This window comes from Pleurodeles waltl, chromosome 11, assembly GCF_031143425.1.
Source record: "Pleurodeles waltl isolate 20211129_DDA chromosome 11, aPleWal1.hap1.20221129, whole genome shotgun sequence".
Lineage (NCBI taxonomy): Eukaryota > Metazoa > Chordata > Amphibia > Caudata > Salamandridae > Pleurodeles > Pleurodeles waltl.
In genome coordinates this window covers 738,276,317-738,302,632 of record NC_090450.1, presented here as the reverse complement: position 1 = coordinate 738,302,632, position 26,316 = coordinate 738,276,317, and the positions used below count along the sequence as shown (strand labels likewise).

Below are 26,316 nucleotides of genomic sequence, written 5' to 3'. Positions count from 1 at the left end.
TAGTTACACTTTAAACCACACTGCCTCCTATCTAACTCCACCTACACAACCAGTAGCATACCAAGGATGCTCTGGTGCAAACAGGGAAAATGGCCCTTTTCACTGCTTTTGGGATAGCAAAATACAACAATTATCAGGGTTCAATGGGCTACTCTGGACCTCATTGCCACTACACCTGCTGCATCAATGGTAGCTAGGCCCCTGTGCACAACACCACATACCGAGGTGAGGCAGAGGCTATGAGATTAGGGATCCAAATTTATAGAACACCGCCCCTCAATTTTCTCCAAAAAGGGCTGACCATTGCGATGTTATAAGTTTTTATTTTCACCTCATAGTTCACAAACGTAGGCCTCTCTTACCCATTGTGGTCCATTATCTATCTAATGTACACCTTTCGATTCTTTTACACGTGTTGGCTGTATCACGCTGATGACACAATGATTTCCAGTATCTACAAATAAAAGACACCCTCTACAAACAGGACTTGAGACTCCTTTCAACTTTGCTTCATAGCAACATAAGATAAGGGACACTCATCCCTGCCACACTATTGGACTATACTATCGGTGTGCTGTGGCCATTCTTGTCCAACCTTTCGATTCTTGACATGTTGGTGAGGCGGGTAACTGTAATATGTTCTGGTTCTTTTAAGGTTATGTTTTTGTGGCAGTTCTTTGTAAAGGCTCATCTACATCACAGTTCTTTCCTGTGTGTAGCGAGTCACCTTATTGAGCGGTTGAGAAGCGGTCTTAAAAACTGACAAAATAAAATGATAAATAGCACACTTAGGCGAACAACAGGTGTCTTAAGGAACGTCATAAGTACACGTCTGAATCTGGAGCAAAACAAACAGTGGCGGCCATCGCAAATCTCAAAGGGAGGGGCTGGTATGGGGCAGGTGAGGAGGGATTGCGGAGATGGACGGCGGGGACATGGGGCTGGGAGGGAAAAAAATAATAATTAAAACATTAACCTACCTCTCCATTGCCTGTGCCACCTCAATCCTCTTGTGGTGTCGGGACACCATCACAGGCTCCCCAGCAATACTGGCGCTGCTTACATGCTATACATAGCACGAAAGCAGCGTCAGGATTAGTTTGAGCGGCAGTGACTGCCGCTCAGACACAAGCATGGGGTCTGTGCAGTTTCTCCAGCCCGGCTGTGTATGCAGCCGGGATGTAGAAACACAAGTGCGCATGTGTTTGGCTGGCCTCAGACGGCTGGCAAAACACACAAGCGCACTTAGGTGCACCCGAACCCCCCCTGCTCCCCTCTCACAGCCCAGCCCCGCCCTCCCAGCACTGCTGTGCCAGAAACGGAAAAATAAAACAATAGAAAACTATTGTTTAATTTTTCTGCTTCTGGCAAAGCCATTGGGATGATGCTTCTTCGCCATAGCGAAGGAGCCGCCCCTGAAAACAAATACAACAATAACTGTGCTGACAGGCACAGATAATGGCAACTAGGAGGCCAGTCTTACAGCTCTACAATTCAAAGTGGCAAGCAGCTGTGAACTTTGAAAGGCGGTTGCATGGGCATGACCAAAGCAATGCTAGTATTCCATTGAGGATGTGGTTTATTTATTGAGCAACCCCTTATTTGGAAAAGCATAACAACTCATCACTATTATTCCTATTCAACCTACTGAGAGATCCTTGGAGTACTCCAGGGACCAATAGCACAACCTAAGCATTTTACTGTGGAATTGTGATGATACAGCCTAGCTGGAAGGAGACAAGTGCATAAAAGCTACCCGAGAGACTAGGGTGTCTGCAATAAGAAATGCTGGCTCCTGTAGTCAGAAAGGAAAGGGATCTATCATGTCAGGATGCAGGTAAAATCTAATCTCTTCTTCATTCTGGATTGTTCTGTGGATCATTAATGGAGAAGAGGTGTTGGAGGAGAGAGAAGAATGTCTATAGGAACCCATATGCAATTATATGGAAGACATACCTCAGGGAAACTTGACCCATGCCTTTCCAAGTGGTATACTGACAACTGTTGTAGATATTGGTGCATACATTAACTTGTGCAAGATCACCCAAGAGCTGAACATCAATGATGAACTGTGGTGTTCAGTTTCCCCTTTTGAAGAATTATTGTTAGTTCAGGCTGATCTGTACCCATTGGAGCAGGGTCAAGACTCATCTGCATATGGCTGGGTCCAAACTGAGGTAGCATGGTGGGCGAAAAACAATGGATTGGGATACAACCTGAGCGATTGCCAGTGGCTGAGATTAATTCAAGCAATCCTTCCATTTCCTTGCGGTTTCATTTGATGCCCTAATTGTGACAGGTATGCCCATATGTAGGTCAAGTGCTCACTGTGACACTGGAATGAAGCTGTACCTAGCTGATTAGCCTTAATTACAGTGAAACTGGTCCTAGGTTGCTTGTATTCCGATTCATGTAACTCGGCAGTTCGGGTTGGACTATTCCCATTGGAGCAAGGTCATGACTGATTTGCATATGCTGGGCCCAAACTTAGGAGGCATGGTGGATGAGAAACCATGGATTAGGATGCAGCCTGAGCGAGTGGCTGAGATTAATCCAAGCATTCCATCCATCACCTTGTTATTGTAGCAGCTGGTTGTAATTAGGGCATCTTTCTTGAACTATTGTCTGAAGAGACCGGGGTCGAACATTTACTAGTACAGTCAAGCTACCCATGGCTTGATGCGTCGTGCAGCTGTGTTTTAAAGACTCCCTGTGATTAAGCAATGTACTTCAGGAGTTCCTCTGCCCATTGCTCAAGGTGCCCTAATGGGAGAGAATTGTCTGGCTCAACACCAAGCGACATTGCAGCACTCATCACTAGAGAGCGGTACTCCAAACAAGATAGCGCCTAGGATTTTGAGCACATAAAACACAACCAAAGTTGGGTACGTGCCTAAAGGAGCCTCACTTCCTGGAGCATGCATATGATGACCGGACTGGTCATTATCTCTCTCCAAGATCTGCAACTTTCTCCTGTACAGCCCTAAAGTGGGCATATCTTAATGTTTTGCAGATTTTGTCTGCCCTGACCTTGTGTAACCTGCCATTACCCTGTAATGAGCTAAAGGTAAAGCAGTCGGAAGTTTCCAGTTTGCTAAGCCACTCAGGCTCTCAACTTAAAGGCAAGCAGCCTACAGGGCCAATCCCACAACAAAACAAAGCAACTAAGACCCTCAGTCCTACCCTCTCAGCAGGAAAACAGGGATGCTGAAAGAGACAAATCTGAGCAGTAATAATGTATACTCAATCAATTGCTCCTTCTCGCCTGCCAGCGCAGGTCAGTAATTTTACTATTTATCACCTTTGACATACATTGAGGGCCTCAATTACAAGCAGCCTGCGCCTCCGGTGCGTCTTTTTTTGATACACCAGCGGTGCAGGCTGCAGGGCCACAATTACAAGGCCACACAAAGCCATCTTGCGTGGCTTTTCATGGTCTTGTAAATATAGCCTACTTTCACGCAATACTCAAGAGCTGTGGGTGTTCCCATGCGACACCCATGGAATCTGACGCATTCCCAGATTTACAAGTTTTCGTAAACCTGGGAACGCATCAGTTTAAGGGTGGTGCAACAGGAAGAAATAACATAATGTCTCCTGGTTTGTTCCTCTTTATATTCTACAGCACACGAAGACGGAGGAAAACAGCTCTCATGATTACTTTTGTGCAGGAAGGTGTCCTTTCCTACACAAAAACAATCATCCCCGCAACGCGGGCATCCTTGCACCATGGTGCAAGTGTGCCTGCGTTGGCTCATGGCAGCAATTTGTGTGCCAGTACAGGGGACAAGGACAGGAATGCATACTATCTTGTAGATACAGCGCACCCCTGCCCTTTTGTTTTGACGCAGGGAAGCGCAGCAAAAAGCTTTGCTACGCTTCTGCCCTGCACCAAATGATTGTGCTGCCCTGCACCAAAACATTGTAAATGAGGCCCGAGTGTGTATTTTAGCAATCATGTAAGGCACAGAGGCTTTTATTCACTAATGTGTTGAAGTTTTAACTGGGCAGTCATGCTCTCTAATTAGTAGTCCAGTGTTATTCCACTATGGTACCCCGTTATCATTAATAGAAAAACATAGTGTTACACTCTAGTCCGTAGTGTCAATATTGTGCATATCACTTAGCCAGAAATAGAAAACCTAACGCAAATTGGTCCAAAGAGACAAAATAATAACTACAATATGCATCCCTGGTCCCTTCATAAACCCTCAATTACCGTTTGATAATTTCACCAACAAATGTTTTAATCCAATAACATAAAATGATACTCTGCAAAAGAAAACGCATGGTTATAAAAAAAAAAAATAGAGTGCACACCAGATAATACTCTTCTATACCTATCACAATTGCTGGAATGTCCCATTAATACATGGTGGCTGTTTGTTGGGCGTCAGCACTGAAACGGCTGAGGTGATGGAAGTCAGGCCTGGGTAAAAGCAGGTCAGAGAAAGGAAAATGTGGTGTTCCAGAGGGAAACTAAGGCCCCCTGTAAAGAGTACACAAGTGGATTAAAGAAGTCCAAAAACAGAGTTTAGGACTACCTGTAAAGTTGTGTTGTTGTGCAGTACTTCGAAGATATAAGCCAACAGTGCAAGATTGAGGCGTGCTGGTCGAAACTGAGGTGCACTGCTGTCAATCACAGTACTGGAATAGGAAGGGAAAAGCAGAGGCCAGTTGCCCGCTTCCCGTAACTGAATAGCTGGAGTAATGCATATCAAGTGTGTAGATCACTGGGAGAATTTAGAATGGATTTATAGATTGTTCAGGATATATACTGATTTACAGATTATTCAGGATATATCTATTGTGCAGACACAGTTCGCTACTACTCCAATAGTTCTGTAGTTCTGTCTGAAGGCAATGAATAGAGGTGGCAAGACTTCACAGATCCTCAGATGGAAAACATGATTTTCAACCAGCACTGAGTACTGTTGTGTTTTCTAAATCCTCATCGACTATTAAGCTGGTTTTGAAGGCAAAAGATGTCCAAGGATCTTAGACACGGCTAGGACATCACAACCTTGACATTTCCACCTACAGTAAGAACCTGTGACTTGCTTCTATTTAGTTTCGGATGGTTTTCCTCTGATTGACTACATGGGTATCTGTATTAGTTTAACAGTTAAAACATACAAAGCAATAAAGAAATCGAGTGGGTGTTTTCTCTCTCTCTCCTCTCTCTCTTTTTTTTTTTTTTTTTTAATAAAGCTGATTCTAAGGTCCCTATGGGACTCCAAAGGCAATCTTAATCTGATTATATGAAATGCAAATATTCTGGGTATGGCTGGAGAGAAAAGAGCGGACACTATGCTGTCTTACACACTCAAAACGACTATTTGAACCACAAAACAGAAAGCAATTAGCAAGTCCACTAACAACGGTGCTATAGCACCATCTGTATCCACTGGCTAACATAAACCAGGAGGGCCACCATTGCTGATACAGTCCCCTAAACAGGGAGGGAGCCTGGTTAGAAGGCAACAAGTAGTTGCTGTAACTCAATAACTTGACTGGCCATGGGGGTGAAAGTGATAGAAGATTGAGGTCAGTTTTACTGCTCTGAGAAGTCTGCCAAAGGCCGTTCATTGGTGAGACAAGACAACATAAGGAAGGCCAGAGTGGTGATGCACCTGTGCAGCAGTGTCAATCAAATACTTTATAGTTACAGTCAAGAATTGCAGTCAGTTAGAAATGCATGGTTTCATCGAATTCATTTGGACTTGGTGTTAAAAATAATCAGTTAACCATGCAATCTATCTCCATGACTCAGTTATTTCATGTATTTTCTGGCAATTTACTCTACCATGATCCCCTAAGTGCACGTGTGTTTGGCCGGCTGTCTTGGGCCGGCCAAACACACATGCGCACTGAGCCTGGCAACACAGTGGGCCCAGGCTCCCAGTCTGCCTAGGAGCACAGAGCCAGGTCGCTCTGGCCAATCCTAATGCTGCTTTCATGCTGCCAGCAGTTAGGATTGGCCGCAGGGCAGGTTGGGAGCCTGTGCCTGCAAGTGAAGCCAGAAGAGCAGCGAGGAGGCAGGGAATCAGGTTAGTTTTTTAACATTATTTTTTTAATTTAACGCTTTGTTTACACGTGCCCCCCCTTTACAGCGAGCCACGGCTGGTCAAATGTACACAGCTTTATTACCATGTAGGGCAACCTGTTCTTTATAACTGCTTTAATAATTACATGAAATAATATTGGAACAGGAGCAGCAATGAAGGTTGCGCTATATTGCACAATGCTTGGGGTTTACTCCTATGTTGACATGTTTTTTTTTTGGTGGAATTCAAGTACATTTTGCTAGTGTTGGGGCGATTTAAGGGTTGGGATTTGCGGAGTACTAAAGGTCATTGTTAGAGTGCACTGGCAAAGGTACAGTAGGAGATAACTAACTGGAATTGCAGGGATTAGAGTTGGGAGGGGTTGAGGTACCCCAGGAAAATGGTGGGCTATGGTCCTGATCCTGAAGTACTAGATCAGATAGGAAGCCTGAGTTTGATGTAGAAATAATCAATGGGGTTAAAGACTACAACAGATGTGCAAACACAAATATAAAAAGAGGCATAGGAGGAAATAGACAAATGCACACCCATAGGATCACATATAGATACTCACAAGCTTCAGAACCACAGCAACGGCATTCATGGTAATGCCGGACTCTGCTTTCACTCAAAGTCCCACCATCAAAAAACACAAAATGTACCTACTTCAATCCTAAACCTCATGTGTACAAAACATGGTTTTATTTGCTCTAGTCTTAATTGTCATGTCATTGTCAGGTGACAGAGGCACAAAACAGAGACCTGCAGTACTTTTCCATTCGAAATCATAGTCCAGACCAATTCAAATATTAGTTTTGCAAAGCAATCTACCTTTTCCCACATATGAAGAGGAAAGATGTCCAAGTCAACCACAGTCTTACCTCTGCATTGTTCAGATATGCAACTACGTCAGTTATATTTCTGTTCTAGCTGTCATTACCTCAAAGAATAGGCGACAGGCGGTAAACGTGTGAGACTTGGAGATGCATATTAACCACCTTTCTACGGGTTCAGCCACCTCAATTTTCAAAAGGCAGCTACCCCCAACCATATAGGCAATTCACTTTAGCCAATTAGCGTTCCCTCGGATTTTTGGTGCAGTAAGAATATTTCAAGTTGAAAACAGAAACTTTTCCCTTCAGGCCGCCTATTTTCTGAAGGAAGGGCTTCCTGCATCAAATTCCATGCAGAGCCCCTCGCTATTACAACCTGTATATTCAGAATGCAGGCCCCTTCCGCATCAGCTTGATTACTTCCTGAATTAAGGGGCGACTATAGTAATAACCAACTATTTTCAGAAGAGACTAGGAATCGCAGTGAGACTGACTCTTCTGTGAAGAAAGAGGCCCTCTTCCATACTGCGTTAAAAGATAAGCCTTTCTCATTAGACTGCTTTTCAAGAGATTTTTCCCGCTCCTTACTGCCTATTTTTGAAGACATACCCACTTTAACACACTGCCGATTTTAAAAAGCATTCGCTTTCCCATGCTCGTTTTCCGAAGGCGTTTGTCATCCACACAAACTGCCTATGTTCGAAGGTATGAATGAGCCTCAGGCTTCTGTTTATTTTAGGGAAGGGGGCTCCATGAGATTGGAGGCAGAAGGCATCCACCTCAGGTCTATTTTCTGAACACTGGAACCCTCAGCCATCAGCTTACTTCCTGGATTCAGGAATGCACATTGAGAGACTACTTATTTTCTTTCAGGGAGAGGGTCTCTCCATCAGACGATGACTTCCCTAAAGGCGGGAGGGCTCGCATATTGGACCACCTGTTTTCCAAAAGCAGCCTTCCCTTCAGAATACCTAAAGTTTTTTTTTTGTTTTTTTTTGAAGAGCCAACTCTACTCCACCAATTTGCCTAAATGCTGACAGCAGGGATGTGCCTCACTAAGTGGTTCGCTTTTTAAGGCAGGGCCTCCCCTAACAAACTGCCTATTTTGTGAAAGCAATCCATTGGAGTATTATGTAGAAAGAATATCTCTGCACAGCTACCTAAATATTCACTTTCTGTTCTCCAAGTTGGGGTTTTGAACGAGAGCAGTATTGCCAGCTGAGGAAGGCAAGTGTGCAACAATATTTTTCTTTGTGCCTCCTGCAACCTTTGGAGAGAATATCTTTGTGACTTCCCTCGGCCATCCTTCCATATCTTACAGCCAACATTTGGCAAGGCAGCCTCCTCCCTCATACTGCCTATCTCCAAAGCTATGCCTTCATTGTATAATTCATATTTATGAAACAAGTAACTGGCAAAGATTTCCCGGCACCTACATTCTACTAAAGCTATATATCTTTTCGGTTTGGTTGAAAGAAAGGAACAATAATCGTACAAGCGCGCAACTTTCGTAACTTCCAATCTATCCTCCAAAAACACAGTACACTCATAGCCTGCACCATACTTATAAAATCTCAACTGACTGTTTGTGTAAGTAACTTCCTTTATTGTTAGACACTCAAGTGAATTTATAGAGTGAGGTCTAAAGCAGACAGGCACAGTAGTGTTCGGTTGCTACTCCAGAGATTTGCAGCACCGGCTGAGAACAACAGGAAGCTAAGCAAGAGGAGATGGGCATCCGGTACGGAGGACCCAGCGATGAGCTTGTTTTAGCCATGGCAGTACTAGAGGGCAGCAGATTTCCAGAGCCAGAGAAAAGATCCCACCAACCTTGGTGAACTGGTGCACGATGATGTGTAGGCAATGCTTCTTCATGTCCAATGCCTGCGTCTTGTCGGCGGCTTCCAGAATCTGGAGGGTTAAGGAGAAGGTTCCATGTTAGTGAACATATATTTTACATCCCTAGAATGTTCACAGCTCTCCCACAAAATTCTTATGAAACAATAACGCAAAACAATCTACTTGTATTAGCAGATTCCTTCAATGAGTTCCACAAATACTGAATACGGACCAGAGGCTGGTTTCATGACCAGGTGACACAGAATTAGAGAAAGTTGGAGTCAGATGCATAATGGTAATTTTTGTTTTAAACAAAGGGATGAGGGTGTTTGTGAACTGTTGAAAATAGAGGCTGAATCCCTTCACTAGTCATGCTCACTCCATTTCAAATGGCACTGGTTAAGCCTACACCCACCTGCCCCCAAGTGGCTCAGTGTAGCATGGAGTTTTTGCACTGTTTGAAAAGCTTTTGCAGGGAGCTGCGTATAAAAAGGTTCCCTGTATGCTTTCAGAGGGAATTGCAGCATCAGCGGTGCCTGTTAACTTTCATGCAGAAGAAAGGCGAAGAGTGCACCGTTCATTGTATGGCACCTGAGGAGCAACACCGGAGTGGCACATCGGAGAGTCAATCTCTATGATTAACAAAGAAGACTTTTAAAGTTGTAAACTAGGCCCAAAGAAGATCAAGCTGTCAGACTGGGCCAGGGTATCTTCCCTTCTTAGTTATTGATTAATTCATTTTTAATTTCAGCAATTAAGTAATTAAGTATAAACAGGGGTCGAGAGGAACACAGTAAAGGACTGTCCACATCTATTTGTACACAGATTGTATGACATTGGCCAATATTATCCGTACAATCCTTTTTCTTTTGCAGTGTATAAGTATGTTTGTGTATTTATACAGCACAAACCTAGCACAAAACAGAGTGGACAGCTGAACACAGCACTTGGTTCACAGTTGTCAAGAGCTGCACCCTGAAAGGTTTGTATGTTTAATACAGGCCTTCATGAGATAAAGCCCTTCCTGGCAGGCAATCCTGGCACATCAGCCAGCACATGTGTTCCAAACGGCATATAATTCTCTTGTGTACAGTTGTCCGTAGCAATGCCGTTTGAGGGGCATGGCCCCCCAGTAATGACAAGGAAATGCCCTAGGGATAAGGAGGGGCAAGCTGGATGCTGTAGCTTGTGAAAAATTGTGATTTTTTAAAATCCAAATAATTTTGGTTTACGTTTTTTTATGCTGTTCTCTCCAAAAGTGAAAATGGGAGACAGTACCTTTTAAAGCACGTCAGTAAAAACTTAACTTACGTTAAAGGAATTCTTACATGAGGAGTATCGGATTCTTTTATGGAATCTGCCAGACCAGGAGTTTCCAATGTTGCACATATAGCACAGTGGGCTGCTATACTGGAATAAAACGTGCATGGGACTTGGACATTCTCTTGCAATACGTTTATGTCATATTTAGTGGCATATGGAACATTACAAAGCAATTTGGAGCAGTCAAGTCAGTTACAATAGGATCAATTCACAGACAACTTTACAGCTGGAGAGTCCCCCCCCCCCAAACCCAATCTCCCTACACCCACCGAATTATTCAAGAATATTTAAGCTAATGGAATATTTTTAAGTATAAGGGCCAGTAACACTGATGAAAACTCAAAATTAAAAGATAACTTCATAGGTTCACAGTTTCAGTTGGTAAGTACTTCAAGGAATCCAAGCAGGTCAAATGGAGTAATGTAGGCAATTCTGTTGAAAAACATCAATGCACAATGGTTATGGTTTAATATCAAGCCCTATGTTTGATAAATGAGATGTGTGGATGTGATACACATTAGTGCCAGCTACCCACCCGTGCTCTTATCAGTTGCCACCAATATGTCTTTTAAAAACCCAGTCTGAAAAATAATTCCCAGTCCTCAAACAGCAACATAAATCTGTGACATTCAGCAGCTACCACTATTATTCTAAATAAAGGTGCAACACATCAATAAATTGCAGCCCTATCAGTACCCAATAGCTCACCTGTTGCTCAAAAAACATAATTTCAAGGCCTGAGGCCTCCTCCAAAATAACCACAAACCTGATAGAACTATTATATGTATGTTCTCACTTTTTAGTTTTCTGAAAGAACTACATTGCCCTGACTGTAGGGAGCAGTGCATCCCAAACTGATAAACAAACTCAGTGAACTCGATATACCAATTTTCTAGATAGATGGAAAAAAGATTCATCAGAGGGAGGTAGCGTAAGAATGGTACTGAAAACAGAACATGTTTAAATCCAAAATGCTAGAAAACTGGAACCTGGCTATGAAAAAATGCTACTTTTTGTATGGTTACTCACATTTTTTTCCTGAAATGTATTTCTGATTATAAGACTGCACTCTGGGGCTATACGCTTCAGTGCCCAGTGTATGTGCTCTGACCCCTACAACATGTCAAAATTGGCAACTGTCTGACTGGCTTATTTACCTTTTCTTTAAGGTCACAGTATAATGTCACTATGGCATTGAAAGTTGAATGTAACCTGTGGACCGAAGCACTTATAGTGCATGGCTTTAGGCCTACCACAGTAGCCTGAATGCTGCAGTGTAAAACCTACAATGAGGCCCATTAAAATAACCTTTTCTGACAGGAAGAAAGTTCTCTTTTAAATATGTAAGCCTTGTAGCACACAAGGAAGGGTGCATGATATTTAAAAATGGGACTTGTAGAAAATGGATGTTACTGTGTCCTTACAGTGACGAGGCCCACAAAAACATTTTCACTGTGGCGGATCTAGCTGTCATATGTAGAAAACCAGAGCACAAATCAAAATACTAATACTACTATCTGTGGAATGGGACAAGCTAAAAAAAAAAACTAAATACCTTTTTTAATAGTTATTAAAAATCCAATGGTGGAGTCAGATTTGTAATAAATATTGAGCAAAAGCAAATTTAAAAAAGTTACCCTTTACCTGCCTGAACTGTGAGAAGGCTAATCAGCATAAGCCTTAGCCTGTGCTCAAGCCCGGGAATATGTGCAAAAGAGGTTTGAAATGCCTCCCACAAGCAAATAATAGGCTGACCTGAAAGGGTAGAGAAGACTCCTCAGATCTCAACAAAATATGGCAGGTGGGAGCTGTGGCCATCATGTTGACACCACAGTGCCAAATCCTGCTTAATAGTTCAGTTGAGCCACATGTAATATCTGGAGCACACTTGAAAGGGAAAAAATACAGGATCCCAACCCAATTTCTGTGTATTCTGTGTATCCCCTATCCGGTTGCTTAAGAACCCTGCTTTTGCCCCACCAGATTTCTGTCTCTGGGTTTGATGTGGGTACAGTGCTGGCTTCAACTGGATTTTAGTGTTAGATGTGGGAGAACACTTTGATTACCGCAGTACACTCCCCACTCGCACCCCACCCTCAGAGCCAAGTTTAGTGCGGGCTAAGACACCAATTTGGATTTGCCCTGACATTTTGGGCCTGCTTGCAGTAAAGCAAACTGGACACTACTGCAAAAATAGGTAGGCCAGGGCTTGGGAGCCTCTAGTCCATTGGTCAGAGAGGAACTACAAATGTCTTGGCGTGTCACACACCCACAGGTGGTGAACCCTGCAAAGCTGGATATTCACCTGGTCTTCCTCAGAACACTGTTGGACTTGCGAAGGATTACAGACGGACCAAACCTGCTGTACTTGGCATGTGTGATCTGTGAGAAGGACTTGAGGAGGTTGGTCCCCTTTCATCTTGAAATCCAAGGACAGAAATATCTCCAAGGATCATAGGACTGATTCCCAGGCTGGGTCCAGGAACATAAAAAGTTGATGGGGACATTCCCGTGAAGACTTCCAGCTGGCCAGTGGCAACTGGACCTGGATTAGACTCTGTCTGGCACTCTGAGACTCTCCGAGTACTCTCAATGAGATCCTGGGAGCCTTGGAACTGTACTTCTGCGGTTGTTTGGGTACCAAAAGAAGTTTGTGAATGTTTTTAAATGATTTGGACCAGAGCTTCAAGGGGATCAACCGCAGCAGGCATGCAAGTGGCAGTTCCACAGCATATGATTCAATTTCAGGTCTGTATCGCACAGAGGGAAGTTTTCCTCAGAAAAATGACAACGTTTTTATTTCTTCAGATTGGGACATAGACACTTTTTTGATCTTCTCTACTTCCAGGCCCTTGTAGGGCCACTCTGCTTGTTGTATCTGACCCGCGCTTCATTGTGCTTGTCCTCAAAATGTACCTAGGTCACAGTCTACAGCAATCATTGACTACTATTGGTGCTTTGCACGTTTTGGTCCTATTGTCACTTAGATCATTAAAAATTAATATCTGATTTCTGATATTGGATTTTTGTAATTTTCATGTCGTTTTGCTTATTATTTTTTCCCTATTTTATAAAGTGGTGTGTTTTTTTTTATTTTTTTGTGCTTTAGACTTAACTGTTTTGGTACTTCTAAATGCTTTAAACATTCATTTAAATAACCTCGTAATCGGCTCCACCCCTTCCGTCTGGAATGACTCCTGGTGGCCCACCGCACTGGGAAAAGCCCCGCTCCCACAGACCATGCGTGTAATCTGGGCATCATCCTGGACTCCTCTCTATCCATGACGCACCAAGTCAACATCGTCTTGTCGTCATGCTTCCACACCCTCTGGCTCCTTCGAAAGATCTTTAAGTGGATCCCCTCTGATATGAGGAATACAGTCACCCATGCACTCGATGCTAGCAAACTGGACTACAGCAACGCACTCTATGCTGGCATCACCAAGAAGTTACAATCAAGACTACAAAGAATCCAGAACGCAGCAGCCAGGCTCACCCTAGACATCCCCCGACACAGCTGCATCTCCTCCTACCTCAGAGACCTGCACTGGCTCCACATCAACAAGTGCATCACATACAAACTCCTGATCCATACCTACAAGGCATTACAGAACATAGGCCGGCATACTTCAACCACCACCTCGCCTTCTACATACCCAACAGACAACTCCGTTCTTCCCAGATCGCCCTCGCAGCTGTTCTCAAGATCTGGAAAAGCACAGCAGGAAGAAGATCCTTCTCCTACCTCGCAGCCCAGACATCGAACATGCTACCTCTCAAACTCAGGCAGACAGCATCACTCAAGCAGTTCAGGAAGGACCTCAAGACCTGACTCTTTGACTGAGCAGCACACCCGCAAACAGCACATTGAGACCCTATCAGTGATTAGCCGCGCTTAAGAAATCACTGATTGATTGATTAATTGTTTGAAACATTTTCTCTAAGTTAAGCCTGTCTGCTCTGTGCCATAGATACTAGGGATTGAGCTCAGGATTACATTACTACAACCTCTGACAGGACCTAAAACGTTAGTGACTTAATTTCATATGGTGGACTACCATCCACCCCATTTAGTGATTCACTTTGTCATGCTGCTGATCTTTTGTAGTGTTTTGGTATAAATACTCTTGCCCCAGGTTGCACAGAGTGGGGACAGAGTAAGCAGGCTCACTGTTCTTCAGGAGTGTGCGGAGAGAGGAGGCTCTCCACCTGAGAGTATTTTACAAAATAAGCCTAACATTGCCCTTTACATTAGAGTATCATGACTTAGCAAGCAGGATGATTCCATCTCTAAACTTCATAATACTAACTAGTGATAATAACTTACCTTTCAAATAGCAGCTAGTGCAACAGTTTTGCACTTTCACATGATTGTATATTACAAGCATTATTCTTATTCAATTAATGGTAGTCAGTTTATAAACCTGCACAGGATAAAAGGATGAATTGCTCCAGCTACGGATTCAAACTCATGAAAGATCTTGGAAGACTCAAGGTGGCTCAAGAAAGATCAGTACAGCCCCAGGACTGCGGGACTAAGGTGTTGTCTGGTCAAATTCAATATGACTGATTGAATACCAAAGAAAGCAAAGACCCTTTTGGCAGGTAACATCCAATGACACTGAAGGCACAGGAGCCATATGTTTGTATGGTGTTGCTGCTAATAGTGTGACAACATCCTTAGGGGAAGATGGGGTCATTCAGGTTACCCCCTCATTAAAAATGGTAATAAATGGGAAAAAGGGACTTTTTCTAACTCTATTCTCCAAATATATGGGAATCACTGCTTCACAGGAGCAAGGAGTCAAAGACAAACTAAATGAATGAGAGCACTATGACACCATACTACCAGACTGTGTGCTATGCAAAATCAATCAACATAACATCATGTATTCAGCAATCAGTAAAACATGCACTCAGAGACATTGCATAGTTTATTCCATTGGGAATTAACTATTACCAAGCAGTGTCTTCTTTGCCTTTTTATAATGCAGGAAGAAGTCACAAAATACAAGTATGAGTGACTGGTCATAAGAGGTCGCCTGTAGCCGGGAACTTGTAACACCCCTTCCCACAATATTAAATGACAACACTACAACTTGAAACGGGTATTTATAACCAGGGTCTCCACACAGGAAACTGGACATATTTTGAGAGAAGGCTTCACGATCCTTTGGTTTTCCCCTATCAGCAGTCTATAACTTGTTACAAAGTAAGTGCAATGACACAAATTGTTTCTTAGGAGCTCACAATCAGAGTTGCTGAATGCCAGAGTTGCCAAATACCAATACTGCCTACTGTTGATTCCAACTGTTTCAATCTTCCACCACAATACCCTTAATTTCTCTATATCGATCCAGCCAATCCTTTTTCATCCCTGACGTTTTCCTTTATCATTGTTGCCTATCTGTCTCTTCCCGCTGTCTGCTCCTTTTTCTACCTTCTTATTTGTTTTAGGTTAAATTCTGATAATGAAACCTAAGCCCTACTGCCTAAAAATGAATGCTGTATGTCACTGCATAAATTAAGCACTGCCTAACAGCGGGTGTTTTTAAAGTGTCTGCCATTTCAAGAATGTAGTTCTGCATGAAACAAACAGCAGAATCGTGTTAATTGGCTAGTTTAAAAAGCTTACTCGCAGGTTAAATCAAATGTAGCATCGGGGAAGCAATGGGGGATAAAACAAACCATAGCTGCTGCATTCAGAGAACCAGAAGTGGGCCAAAATTAGTATGAAAATAGTGAGGAATGAATTTAAAGGTATTTACTCACAGCCTCACCTGGTTTGGCTGTGGGCAGCGGTCACTAGGTCATAACACTTACTACATGGGGGTCTCCAGTTCTGCCTGGATGTATTGAATTCCAACTCAAGTCTCAAATGCATGAATGCAACTGCAACCAGGACGGGCAAGCCTTAAGATTGAGCAGCCTGGTAGGGGAGGTGGTGGTAAGCAGGCCTCGAAAGATCTACTTGCCCACTTGCTTTGGCGAGTCACATTTTATCAGGTGGAGCTGTTTTTGGGAGCTACTCGCCCCTTCTGTGAGTTGACAAAAAACAGATGTTCTGTTCAGTCACAAATCTCTCAATGTCAGGCAAAAGAAAGCAGAGCTGCAGACAACAGTACTGATCAAACCACAAATACTTATTTTTTCTCACGCAGAGACTTAGCCCCTTTGAAGACACGAAGAGGGCAGAGAGCAAATATAATACTCTGAAATGCATCACTGACCAACAAGCTCAGGCAGCAGAGCACTGCACCGTGTTAGGGGCCTCAACGGGCACAGAGAAGGTACACCTGGTGAGAAGAATTAAATGGAGACTAGAGCATTCATCTAAAATAGCCTCATGGTTAAAAACTCAGCCTCAGGAGCCTAACCTGAATCTCGAATGGTGGGTGAAGTTGGTGGACGACCTAATCAATCTGGTGCCTGGCAAGCCAACAGGTGCTTACTCACCTCGCCCCACCCAGGGAAGTACAACATTACAACTGGACAAAAATGTTCTCAAGGCAAGGCAAGGTGGGAACTTCGTAGAGTCCTATGCAAGTATAAACAACAGCCAACACAGGACACAGCAGCTCAGATAATAAAAATCAGAAGATCCCTCAAGAAACAAATATGGGAACACAAGGAGGGAAAAGACCAGAAAGAATGGGAAAACATATTCCAGCTGCTAAAGGACCCAAATCACGCCTATTTCTGGGAGCATGTAAACAAGTTAAGGAATGGCTACAAGCCAAGGGAGAATGGTGTAGCAGACTGCATGGGTCTCTCATGTTACACTCCTGTACACGGCCTCCGAACCAGAACCGGACTCGACCAGGAGTAGGCTTGACAAGACTCAGCAACCCCCCCCCCTCACAGTGTAAGGTCCCCCTCAATGTTTGAAGAACACCTAGAGCGAAGCAGATCAGCCAGTTGCACCTGACAAGGCGAAAGGTGCAGAGCTGAATCATTTCTCCATTAGTATGATCGAGAATGCTATAAAGAGTACTAGGAAGGACGGCGCCCCAGGGCCAAATGGCCTACCAGCTTCTCTATTCAAATGCTCTCCGGCGGACTGGGTGGAGAGGCTGTCTCAGCGCATATCAAGCTGGCCACTGTCGCGGACTCCGGTAGAGGGTCTATACTCTGTCTAATCTAAAAAAAGGGGGACTATTCAGTAGCTTAAAACTATCGACCAATAGCTCTCCTGGATATGGAGGCCAAAATGTATGCTCAACTGTTGTTGGGCCATCTGGAAGCCTGGGCTCAGGAGTGTCAAATCCAGCCATTTTTCCAATCTGGTTTCAGACCTGGGGCCTCAACAGTGGACAACATTGTGGAGCTTTCATACCTGCAGATTCAAGCAGCCTACACCAATCACTGGCCGCTTTTCTGCTGCTTCGTTGACTACAGTGAGGCCTTTGACAGGCTAGACTGTGAAATCCTATGGAGGAAGTTGTCAGCATGGGGCATTTCCACACAACGCCTAAGAGCCATCATCTCACTGTACACCCACATTTGGGTCCGTGTTTTAACAGATCCAGGTATATTATCACGCAAAATAGAATCCAACAGAGGCCTAAAGCAAGGCTGCGTTTTGGCCCCACTACTGTTTAATTTGTACACCGCAGATTTAGAGAAACATCTGAAGGCCAGCAGCCTGGTTCTACCAAAGATTGGCCCCACAAAACTCCAAATCATCCAATACGCTGATAACATGTGATAATGGACTTTACAAAAACTGGCCTACAGTGAGCCCTGAACACTTTCAACATGGCTAACCAGCTTCAAGTAAACCATTAAAAAAGTCCTCTTATTTAGAAGGTACAAGACCAAAAAGATCATAACCTGGCAGCTGGAAAGCCAGACCATTAGCACAGTCCGGAAATATAATTACCTCGGGGTGTGGTTCACAGAAAATAACGTGGCAGGGAAACAAAAAAGCGCGATCAGACAAAAAGTTGAAGCCACCTCATATGGAATCTCCCAACCGAGTAACCAACTAAGAAGCGCTTCGGCAGTCCCAATACTGAGGGTAACAAAGGCGACCCTTCTTCCTGCTCTGCAATGCGGTTACCTGGCATTTCCTGAGTCATTAGAACCCCCCATAGAACAAACACACTGTATAGCATACTTCAAAATCTTCCAACAACCGAAGTATACCGGTCGTTCCAGGCTCAGATTGGAAATGGGCCTAGTGTCCAGCAGATAAGATTGTCAAGCTGCTGTCCTGAAATATTACATCAGGTTCAGGCAGGCCAAAACAGTCACATTAAAACATTACTTGAGAACTCCTTTTGAAACTCCTGGCAACCCGTAATTCACACAGCTAAGTAAAGCACTGAAGACCTTTGAAACGGGTGTCTCCATTTAGCTGGCAGACACTGTGACATTCAGTGCTTGAAAAAACCAATCAACAGAAGAGCAAAGGAAATCTCAAGGGAGCACGATTTACAGTCAGCCAAATCTGCATCAACAGTGCCAGCGTTAAACGATTCTTATTTGATCAAAGCCCCACAACCATACGTCCTAGAAACAATAAACGCAGGAATTCAGCAACAGATTTTGTATATGGGAACATTAGTCCTGTCAATCAAGGACTTTAATCCTTCATGGCCTGCACATAGGGACAAGAGAGCCTGCAGGCTTTGCTCCTACCATCATGAAAGTTGGCTACATCATCTGTGCTGCTGTCCCATATTAGCAGCCAATAGGAGACAGTTAATAATTCCAGTACGTTTGGCTCTCGGGACGCAGACTTGCATGGAGACATCCAATCTCTGCTTTTCACACTCGACCGCTTGGGCCTTGGCTAGATGTGCAAAATATGTGATAATTCCTCAGGTGGCTGCTAGCCCAGTCAGTGGGGTTGGACAGCATGGTGCGTAGGGCCAAAGGAAATCTAAGCGCCTCTTGCTGAAAATGGAGACAAACACTAACTCCTTCTTAGCAGACTTTTTTCCCTTTCTTCTTAATGTTATTTAATGTGACCAAATCTTAAGGCAAATATTATCCACAGTGTTTTTTTGTAAAGGTTTCAATAAACTGAACAATAAATTGATACTACTACTACTGTTTTCTGTGGGTGTCTGTGTATTCGTGTGTATACACACATATGCATTAATTTTGTGCCAAAACATTGGTATTCAATTCATGATAATACAGGAATTTTGCTATATAGTACAAGTTTATAATATTAATATAATAAAAATAATTCTCCAAAAACGTAACCAATCACGGTCTTGAAACAAAATCATTTTATCCTGACATGCAGGCGTTTCATTTTTGGTAAATGCATGCCTTGTACTCAACTATCAGTTTGTCGTTTTCATTCAGCATCCACATGTACTCCTGCCATACAAGGAAAGTACCACAATCGCAAACAACAAATATACACTTAATACTAAGTATTACCAACAATATGTCACCCAAAAAAGGGTGGGAAGAGGGCGTGTCACCCTCACATGCTTGTCTCTCACAATAAAATTAATGTTTTGCACAGCTCAAAGTGCTGCAATTTTGATGCCTCTGAGTGCTTTACGTACAGTAACTCAGTTTATCGAACTCAGAGGGATGGAAGGTTGATTTGGTAGTCTGTGCCAAGATAATAACTTATGACTTGGAGGTCTTACAGAGATATCAGGGTGGGTGTAAAATGACAAAGATAAGCCAAGTAATTAAAGGTGATTTTTTTTTTTTTTTTAAAGAACAATTACGTGTCGCAAAACACCATTTCTTTCATGAAACAGGAAAAATGCAAAGTTCTGAAAACATTCACGATTGCAAACTGTTACCCTTAATCAGGTGTGCAGCAGAGGGGGCCTTCAGGCTCACTGAACAAATACAATCATCCCATGCTTAGGGGCCCCTTATCTCATTACACTGAGAGCTCCGTTTCACATTTCAACAATAAAAAGAAATTAACTCTCTTTCTCCTGCGGTGCTCCAAAACTCTGTGGTCTGGGCCAGCTAGTGCTTGCACTTCAAGCACATGGCACATGAAAAAGGACACAGTAAGTCTGGTTCCAGGCGATGGAAGGGTATTGGACTGACCCACATGAAAGGCAGACACCACTTTGGTTTGGAAGCCTCGTATGAAGGACTAGGGGGATGAAATGAGAGGGCCTGAGGTTCACTAACCCTACTGACGGTTATTAAAATCAAGAACACTGTCTGTAGAGTGAGTCTTTGAACTGGACAATAAATTCCCACTTAATGAACAAAATGGAGAGAACAAGTAAAGAACACCTCTCTGATAAGGCGCCACAAGTGGCGATCTAACCAGGAATGGCTGGTAAGGAAGACACATTAACAGGTGGCCACTAACAAACCCTGCTGCGCAAAAGACAGTGTGAAGCACGAGTCATCAGAAAGGCTGGATTTAAAAGGATATAGGGCTAGGCTTGAGACTCGACCACTAGACACATTTGTTCCAGTGAGCTGCGCAGATCGATTTCGTAGAGGGTTTCTTGGCAGTCAAGATACACCTGTCACTTCATCAGATATGGAAAAGGACTCGAGCTGGCTCTGCTCAATCTCCATGCATGCAGCCACAACATTTGAGGCTTGGAATGAAGGACCTGAACATCCTGCTACAAGAGCAGATCGACCCTGAGCAGGAGAGGAAGAAAATGTAGTAAAATCATGTGCCTCTTTTTTCCAGAGGCACCATTTTTGTGGCCTCTTTGTTCAATAGAGCAAGGGACTTTCCTCTCCCAAATTGAGGTGTGTAATAGACAACATGCTCTGGTGGAAGGAGGGGTGGCCTAGAGGGAAGGAAAGGATTGGTTGGGCAAAGCTTTTTAGATTAGCTTGTTGACCCAGTGATCCATTGACATGGTCTTATAATTGGTGGAAAATGTTTAGACCCCCTCTGGCATCAGAAGATTATGTTGTAAGGGATGGGTGGGAATCTGAGAGGTTTTGAGGTAGCAGAGCCAGCAGAGGATGGCAGAGGCTTAACCTGCTGCTGTGGGTGATGACATCTCCTAGATTAACTGTGCTGGGACTACATTGCAATGCAGTAGTCTCAAACCCTTTAGTACTGTTGTGTTGTTAAGTTATCACTGTCAGTTTTGCCAATTCTGGGCATGGGACATATAAGCCCAGGAGACATGTGACATCTGTTTTATCGAGACTACCAGAAGGAAAGTTTTCATGGCCTACAGAATCAAGTATGTTTTGCTCCGTCAGAAGGTGCCATGAAAAAGGCGTTCATGTTCAGTTTAGAAGAACAACACTGGACTACCAGACTTTCTGGTGAAGGACAGAAACGTGTGGGTCACCCGGGGCATGCCTATGATAGCTGGCTCTCTCTCTGTGGGCTACTAGGCCTGAAAAGGGTTTCTCCCCTGCAGGTATGACAAGAATCTAAAAGAGCCACTATTAAATTGAATGAAGGGCTCTGCCTCGGAGGTGGAGAGCTGTAAGATATGCATTAACATTGTAAACTCCGTCTCTGCATAGGGCAAGGTCAATTTTTCAAGACTTCAGCTGCTTCAGTGATAAATGTAATCACTTCCTGTGAAGGGATGTCCGTTTCTGCTAAGAGCTCAGGCCACTCACATACTGTAAATCCAGGTACAAGCCAGCATCTGTCTTTTAGTTGTGAAGGAGGTTATCAACTACTGAATCATCTTCTGTGCAGCCACACTCCTTTTCAGGCACAAAGAAGGCATCAGAGTTAGGGCCAAACAATTCCTCAAGCTGGGTGAATCTCTGACTCCTAGAAAGGTGTTCTGCCAACGGGTTTCCATTGAAACACACCTTTATTTTCTCATTCACCACATGGATAATCTCAGCTAACCTCAAAGGCTGCAATCAATGTATGTGGCTCTGACTCAAAAAAGGAAAGCACATTGGCAAGCTTCAACTTATTCTTAGGTGGAGTTGGAGGCTGTGAGGATAAGTTGTTGGGAGGTGTTCAAACCGCAGAGTCATCACGTCTGTGTGATTGTGCTCACCCTTGTGGATTTTTTGAATGAGGTGGGGACATCCCAGGAGCTAGCCTGAATAAGCCCAGCAATGCCAGCCGGAAGGCCTAGACTGCCAAAGGGTTAGGCAATGAAGTTGGGTGCTGCCGGCCTCATCTTTTTCAACATCAGAATTTTATCTGACGAGGTGGAAGAGTTAGAAAGCGCAGCAGGAAGATGAAGTCAATGTTTTTTGTAGGAAGATCTTTTGGGAGCTCGGGGGACCTATCTGAAGGTGAAAAGGATCACTTTGGTGTATTCCCAAGAGCCTTGCCAAAAATAGCTTGGAGTCCTGCTCCGTACAACAAACAGGAGTAGCAGGCCAAGTTGTTATGTTCAAAGTCTACGCATCACATGCTGCTGTCATGTGGGTCCAACAAGGGCAACATCCTGTGGCACCTGCGACACTGTTTAAACCCTGAGATTTTTTAAGGAGACATTTGACCAATTTTTTGTCAAAGTGCTGAGGATATTCTTTTGGGCAAAGCACTGCAATATCTCCAGACCCAAGTTGAAGAGGTGGATGAAAATGGAAACCGACTACAATATGCTGGTTAGTGCCCAATATACTCGGATGTCATCATGTACGGCATGTAGAGTCATGACTAAAGCCTCCTGGTGCCACCTGGCATTGCTGAAGAACTACTGGTGGTGGAAAAAGTTATGGGCTCGTGTGACTCCTGGAGGGATATTCTTAAAGTGATGAATGAGCAGGAATTACCTAACAAAAGTTTGGGCCACAGCTAAGGGCTTATGAAAGTGGGGGTGGTAGGCGGAACCATGATTGAATTTTCTTAAATCTTTACACTCTGTAGCCACATTAAACCTTGTCAGAGCCACCATGAAACCTGATCAAGCCAGACCCACTCCCTCTGCCCATGATGTCTCAGTCCAGGGTACCCATCTTCATTGACTTGGCACTATGAAAAATCTGTGGTCTTGGCCTGTTCGGATGGTAGAATGGCAATACTGTGAGGAAGCCATCACGGTTCCATCAAAGTTCTGTCATGCGTAGGGATGGGTACTTGATGGTACTGAAGGTCATCAGGATCCACAAATCCGGTTTAGGTTCAGCTATGTTTCAGTGATGATAAAAGTCAGAGTTGTGGAAGTAGCATATACCGGTGTTTCATCTGTGTTTCCAACGTTTTAATCGTTCAATAGTGGGAAGGACTTGGTGTTGGGTACTCAATGGCGGAACTTCAGATGAAAGTTTCACAATTGTAACCCTGACGCATTTGAGCTACACATTTAAGACCCTGATGCTAAACTATTTTCCATAGCATATCTGAACCATTTACTCAGGCTTTAAGGGCCGTGACGTCAGAGTTCTGAGCATGGAGGAAGGAGTTGGGTTGAGAATTTTTTTTTTTCTCCAGGCTCAGCTGACTGTGCAAATGTGTCTATAGGGTAATATGGGTGTTTTGAGGCAGGGTAGATGTGATGTTCTTACTGTTCAGTACATGGACAATGATTCATGAGGGAGAATAGGGTAAAGTAGTGACTGCATAGGAAAATGAGTTAGTATCCTGAAAGATGGATGTCTGCAACTGTTGTGTTGAGTGGCTGTCAGTGTTGTTGTACTTGAATGGTGTTGTGGGTCCCATATCCCAGTACCCAATACCCCATGACTACAACAGAGGCCTCCACCACTCCCCAGTGGACAGCTTCTAGGATGGAAACGTACAAGTATGCAGGCAGTTACCTGAAGCACATTCTCCACGGTCACATTCATTTCGAGGTTCTGCTTACAGTACGCTTGAAGTCGATTGTTGAAGAAACCATAATAGTATGGAGCTGAAAACAGGTAACTGGAGTATGAGTTAGGGATAAAACGTTCACATTAAATAGACGCACATTGTTACCAGGTTATTTAATACAAATTTGGTGCAACATTCTATCCACTATAATCACAAAGGAATTTTGTCTCAGCCTTTACAACAGATGATGGGGGTGGGTGGGAGGCGAGACACAGTCTCCACGTTGTCAATAGCATAGAGGGAAACGCCTATTTTCCATCAAGTCTAAGCCTTTTGATTACTTGCAAAACTGGAGGAGAGTCAAAAGCATGTGAGGAAGAACTCAACATGCGACATACTGTGCCCGGTTTGCTCCATTCTCTGTTAGGCAAGCAGCAGGAGGGGTGCACAGTCCAACTGCACTATTTTGCACTGGTGCAAAGTTTGCACTATATGGCCTCCAGCCTTCTAGCTGGCCTCTTGGAACGATTTGAAGGGATTCCAGACAGTTAGCAGAACATGAAGGAAAAGGATACAGGGAATCTTCTGGTGGCATGTTTACTTCTCCATAGTAAATGTAGCGCAGCATGGACTCAAAAGCTTGTTTGCTGGGGACCATTTCACCGATTGAGATGTTCACCTGCCCATCCACAGGCATAAAGGACCGGAACATTGCTTCGAAGTAACTGCCAACAAAATATTTACATATAAATAACACATCATGGACAGGCGACAACCATCCACGTTTCTACTGTAAAGTACTGATTGCTTAGTGTACTTGACTAATCTGAACCCTGATCAAGCAATATCCTCAACTTTTAGCGGTTTCCGAATTCAAACAAATATATTAAACATGGAAGATGAAATAAAAGATCCACATCACATATTTACTTTGCGATGTGCTTTATGTTTTATGTACTTTCTATTTGCGTGACTTCTGCAGGATATTGCACAGTGTGAGTTTTACTTCTGATTCTGATAAAAATGTAGAACTAGAGACTTGTATACAGACAAAAACAAGCACTGGCAATGCCAATAGATCTGGCTTATGAATGAAAGTGCCTTTTGTATCATTTATCGGTGTAGACACCCAATAATACATGTACTCTGTCGCTAATCTGTGCACTTACGCGTCTATTCATCAATCCACTAACTAATCATTTAATTCACCCTCTGACACAACGGCAATAAAACACATACAAGCTCAAAACATAGGCAAGATAAATTAATACAATTGGAATAAAGAAAACCTGCTGCTTTCTAAACACGGCGGGTGTATATCTGCAATAACAATCCTAAGAATAGCACCTAATATCCGTCTCACAAAGATATGATAAATAGTCTATCACAGTTTTAAAATTCAAGCATGACCACCATATTTAGAACTAATGAGTTGGCCATCCTGGAATTGTAAAACTGTGGTATACTATGGGCAACAGCATTCCATAACGATCTCCTGCTTTAGAGGAAGTGGCCATATGGAATAAGATGCTTTGCAGATGAAATGACTGTCAAGCATGGAACCCGTTAGCACTGTCTGGAGAGCAGTAATATCCTATTATGAAACAATGAATTAAAAAAGAGAAGCAAAGAAATGAAAGGGAAACTATATTAAAAACTAAAAAAAACTGGCCAATCAGCCAAGATACTGAAGCACGCTTATTTTGAGGTAGATAGGCACATGTGACCAGAAAATGCCATCATTCACTGGGCAAAGAGCCAATGACTGATGCAGACTGAAACATTACTGCATGCAGCTCGTTTTCATGGACGGCAGCAGTGTAAATGCCGCCCATGCGCCCCAGTGGCAGAACAGAGTGGACCAGATGGACCTCTATGTAACTATAGTTATATGTTCGATGGCATGTGTAGCTGCAGATACACATGCTTTGCACATCCCGCCATCTAGTGTTGGGCTCGGAGTGTTACATGTTGTTTTTCTTCGAAGACTTCTTTCGAGTCACGAGATCGAGGGACTCCTCCCCTTTCGGCTCCATTGCGCATGGGCATCGACTATATCTTAGATTGTTTTTTTTCTGCCATCGGGTTCGGACGTGTTCCTTTTCGCTCCGTGTTTCGGGTTGGAAAGTTAGTTAGAATCTCGGAAAATTTGTCGGTATTGTTTGCGTTCAGTATCGGGTTAGTTACAACAGATCGACACCGACTTTTGAAGAACTCCGGTGGCCCTTCGGGTTTTTTTTCGATCCCCCGTCGGGGCCTGGTCGGCCCAGCCACGTGTCTCTTCAAGGCTGATGGAACGGACCCCATTCCGCATCTGCCCAAAATGTCATAACAAGTATCCGTATACAGTTCAGCATCTGGTCTGTAACTTGTGTTTGTCTCCAGAGCACAAGGAAGATACTTGTGAAGCCTGTCGTGCGTTTCGGTCGAGGAAGACATTAAGAGACCGAAGAGCGAGAAGACTGCAGATGGCGTCGGCGCCGACAGGACAAGGGCGTTTCGAGGAGGAAGAAGAAACCTTCTCCATTCAGGAGTCGGACTCAGACGAGCTTGATCCCAAAGAAACGCCGAAAACCGTGAGTAAGACGTCGAAACATAAAACTCACGAGAAGACCAC

General features: G+C 43.6%; 1 protein-coding gene across 1 annotated transcript in view; it reads right to left on the bottom strand.

The window, feature by feature from the left end:
- Positions 1 to 26,316, bottom strand: part of LZTR1 (leucine zipper like post translational regulator 1) — a 198,798-nt gene that overhangs the window by 11,082 nt on the left and 161,400 nt on the right. Inside the window, exons 17-19 of the mRNA XM_069214442.1 lie at positions 24,275 to 24,424; positions 23,705 to 23,810; positions 8,711 to 8,791 (exon numbers count right to left, since the gene is read on the bottom strand). Of these exons, the coding sequence (XP_069070543.1) occupies positions 8,711 to 8,791; positions 23,705 to 23,810; positions 24,275 to 24,424 (337 nt within the window). The remainder of the gene's footprint in view (positions 1 to 8,710; positions 8,792 to 23,704; positions 23,811 to 24,274; positions 24,425 to 26,316) is intronic.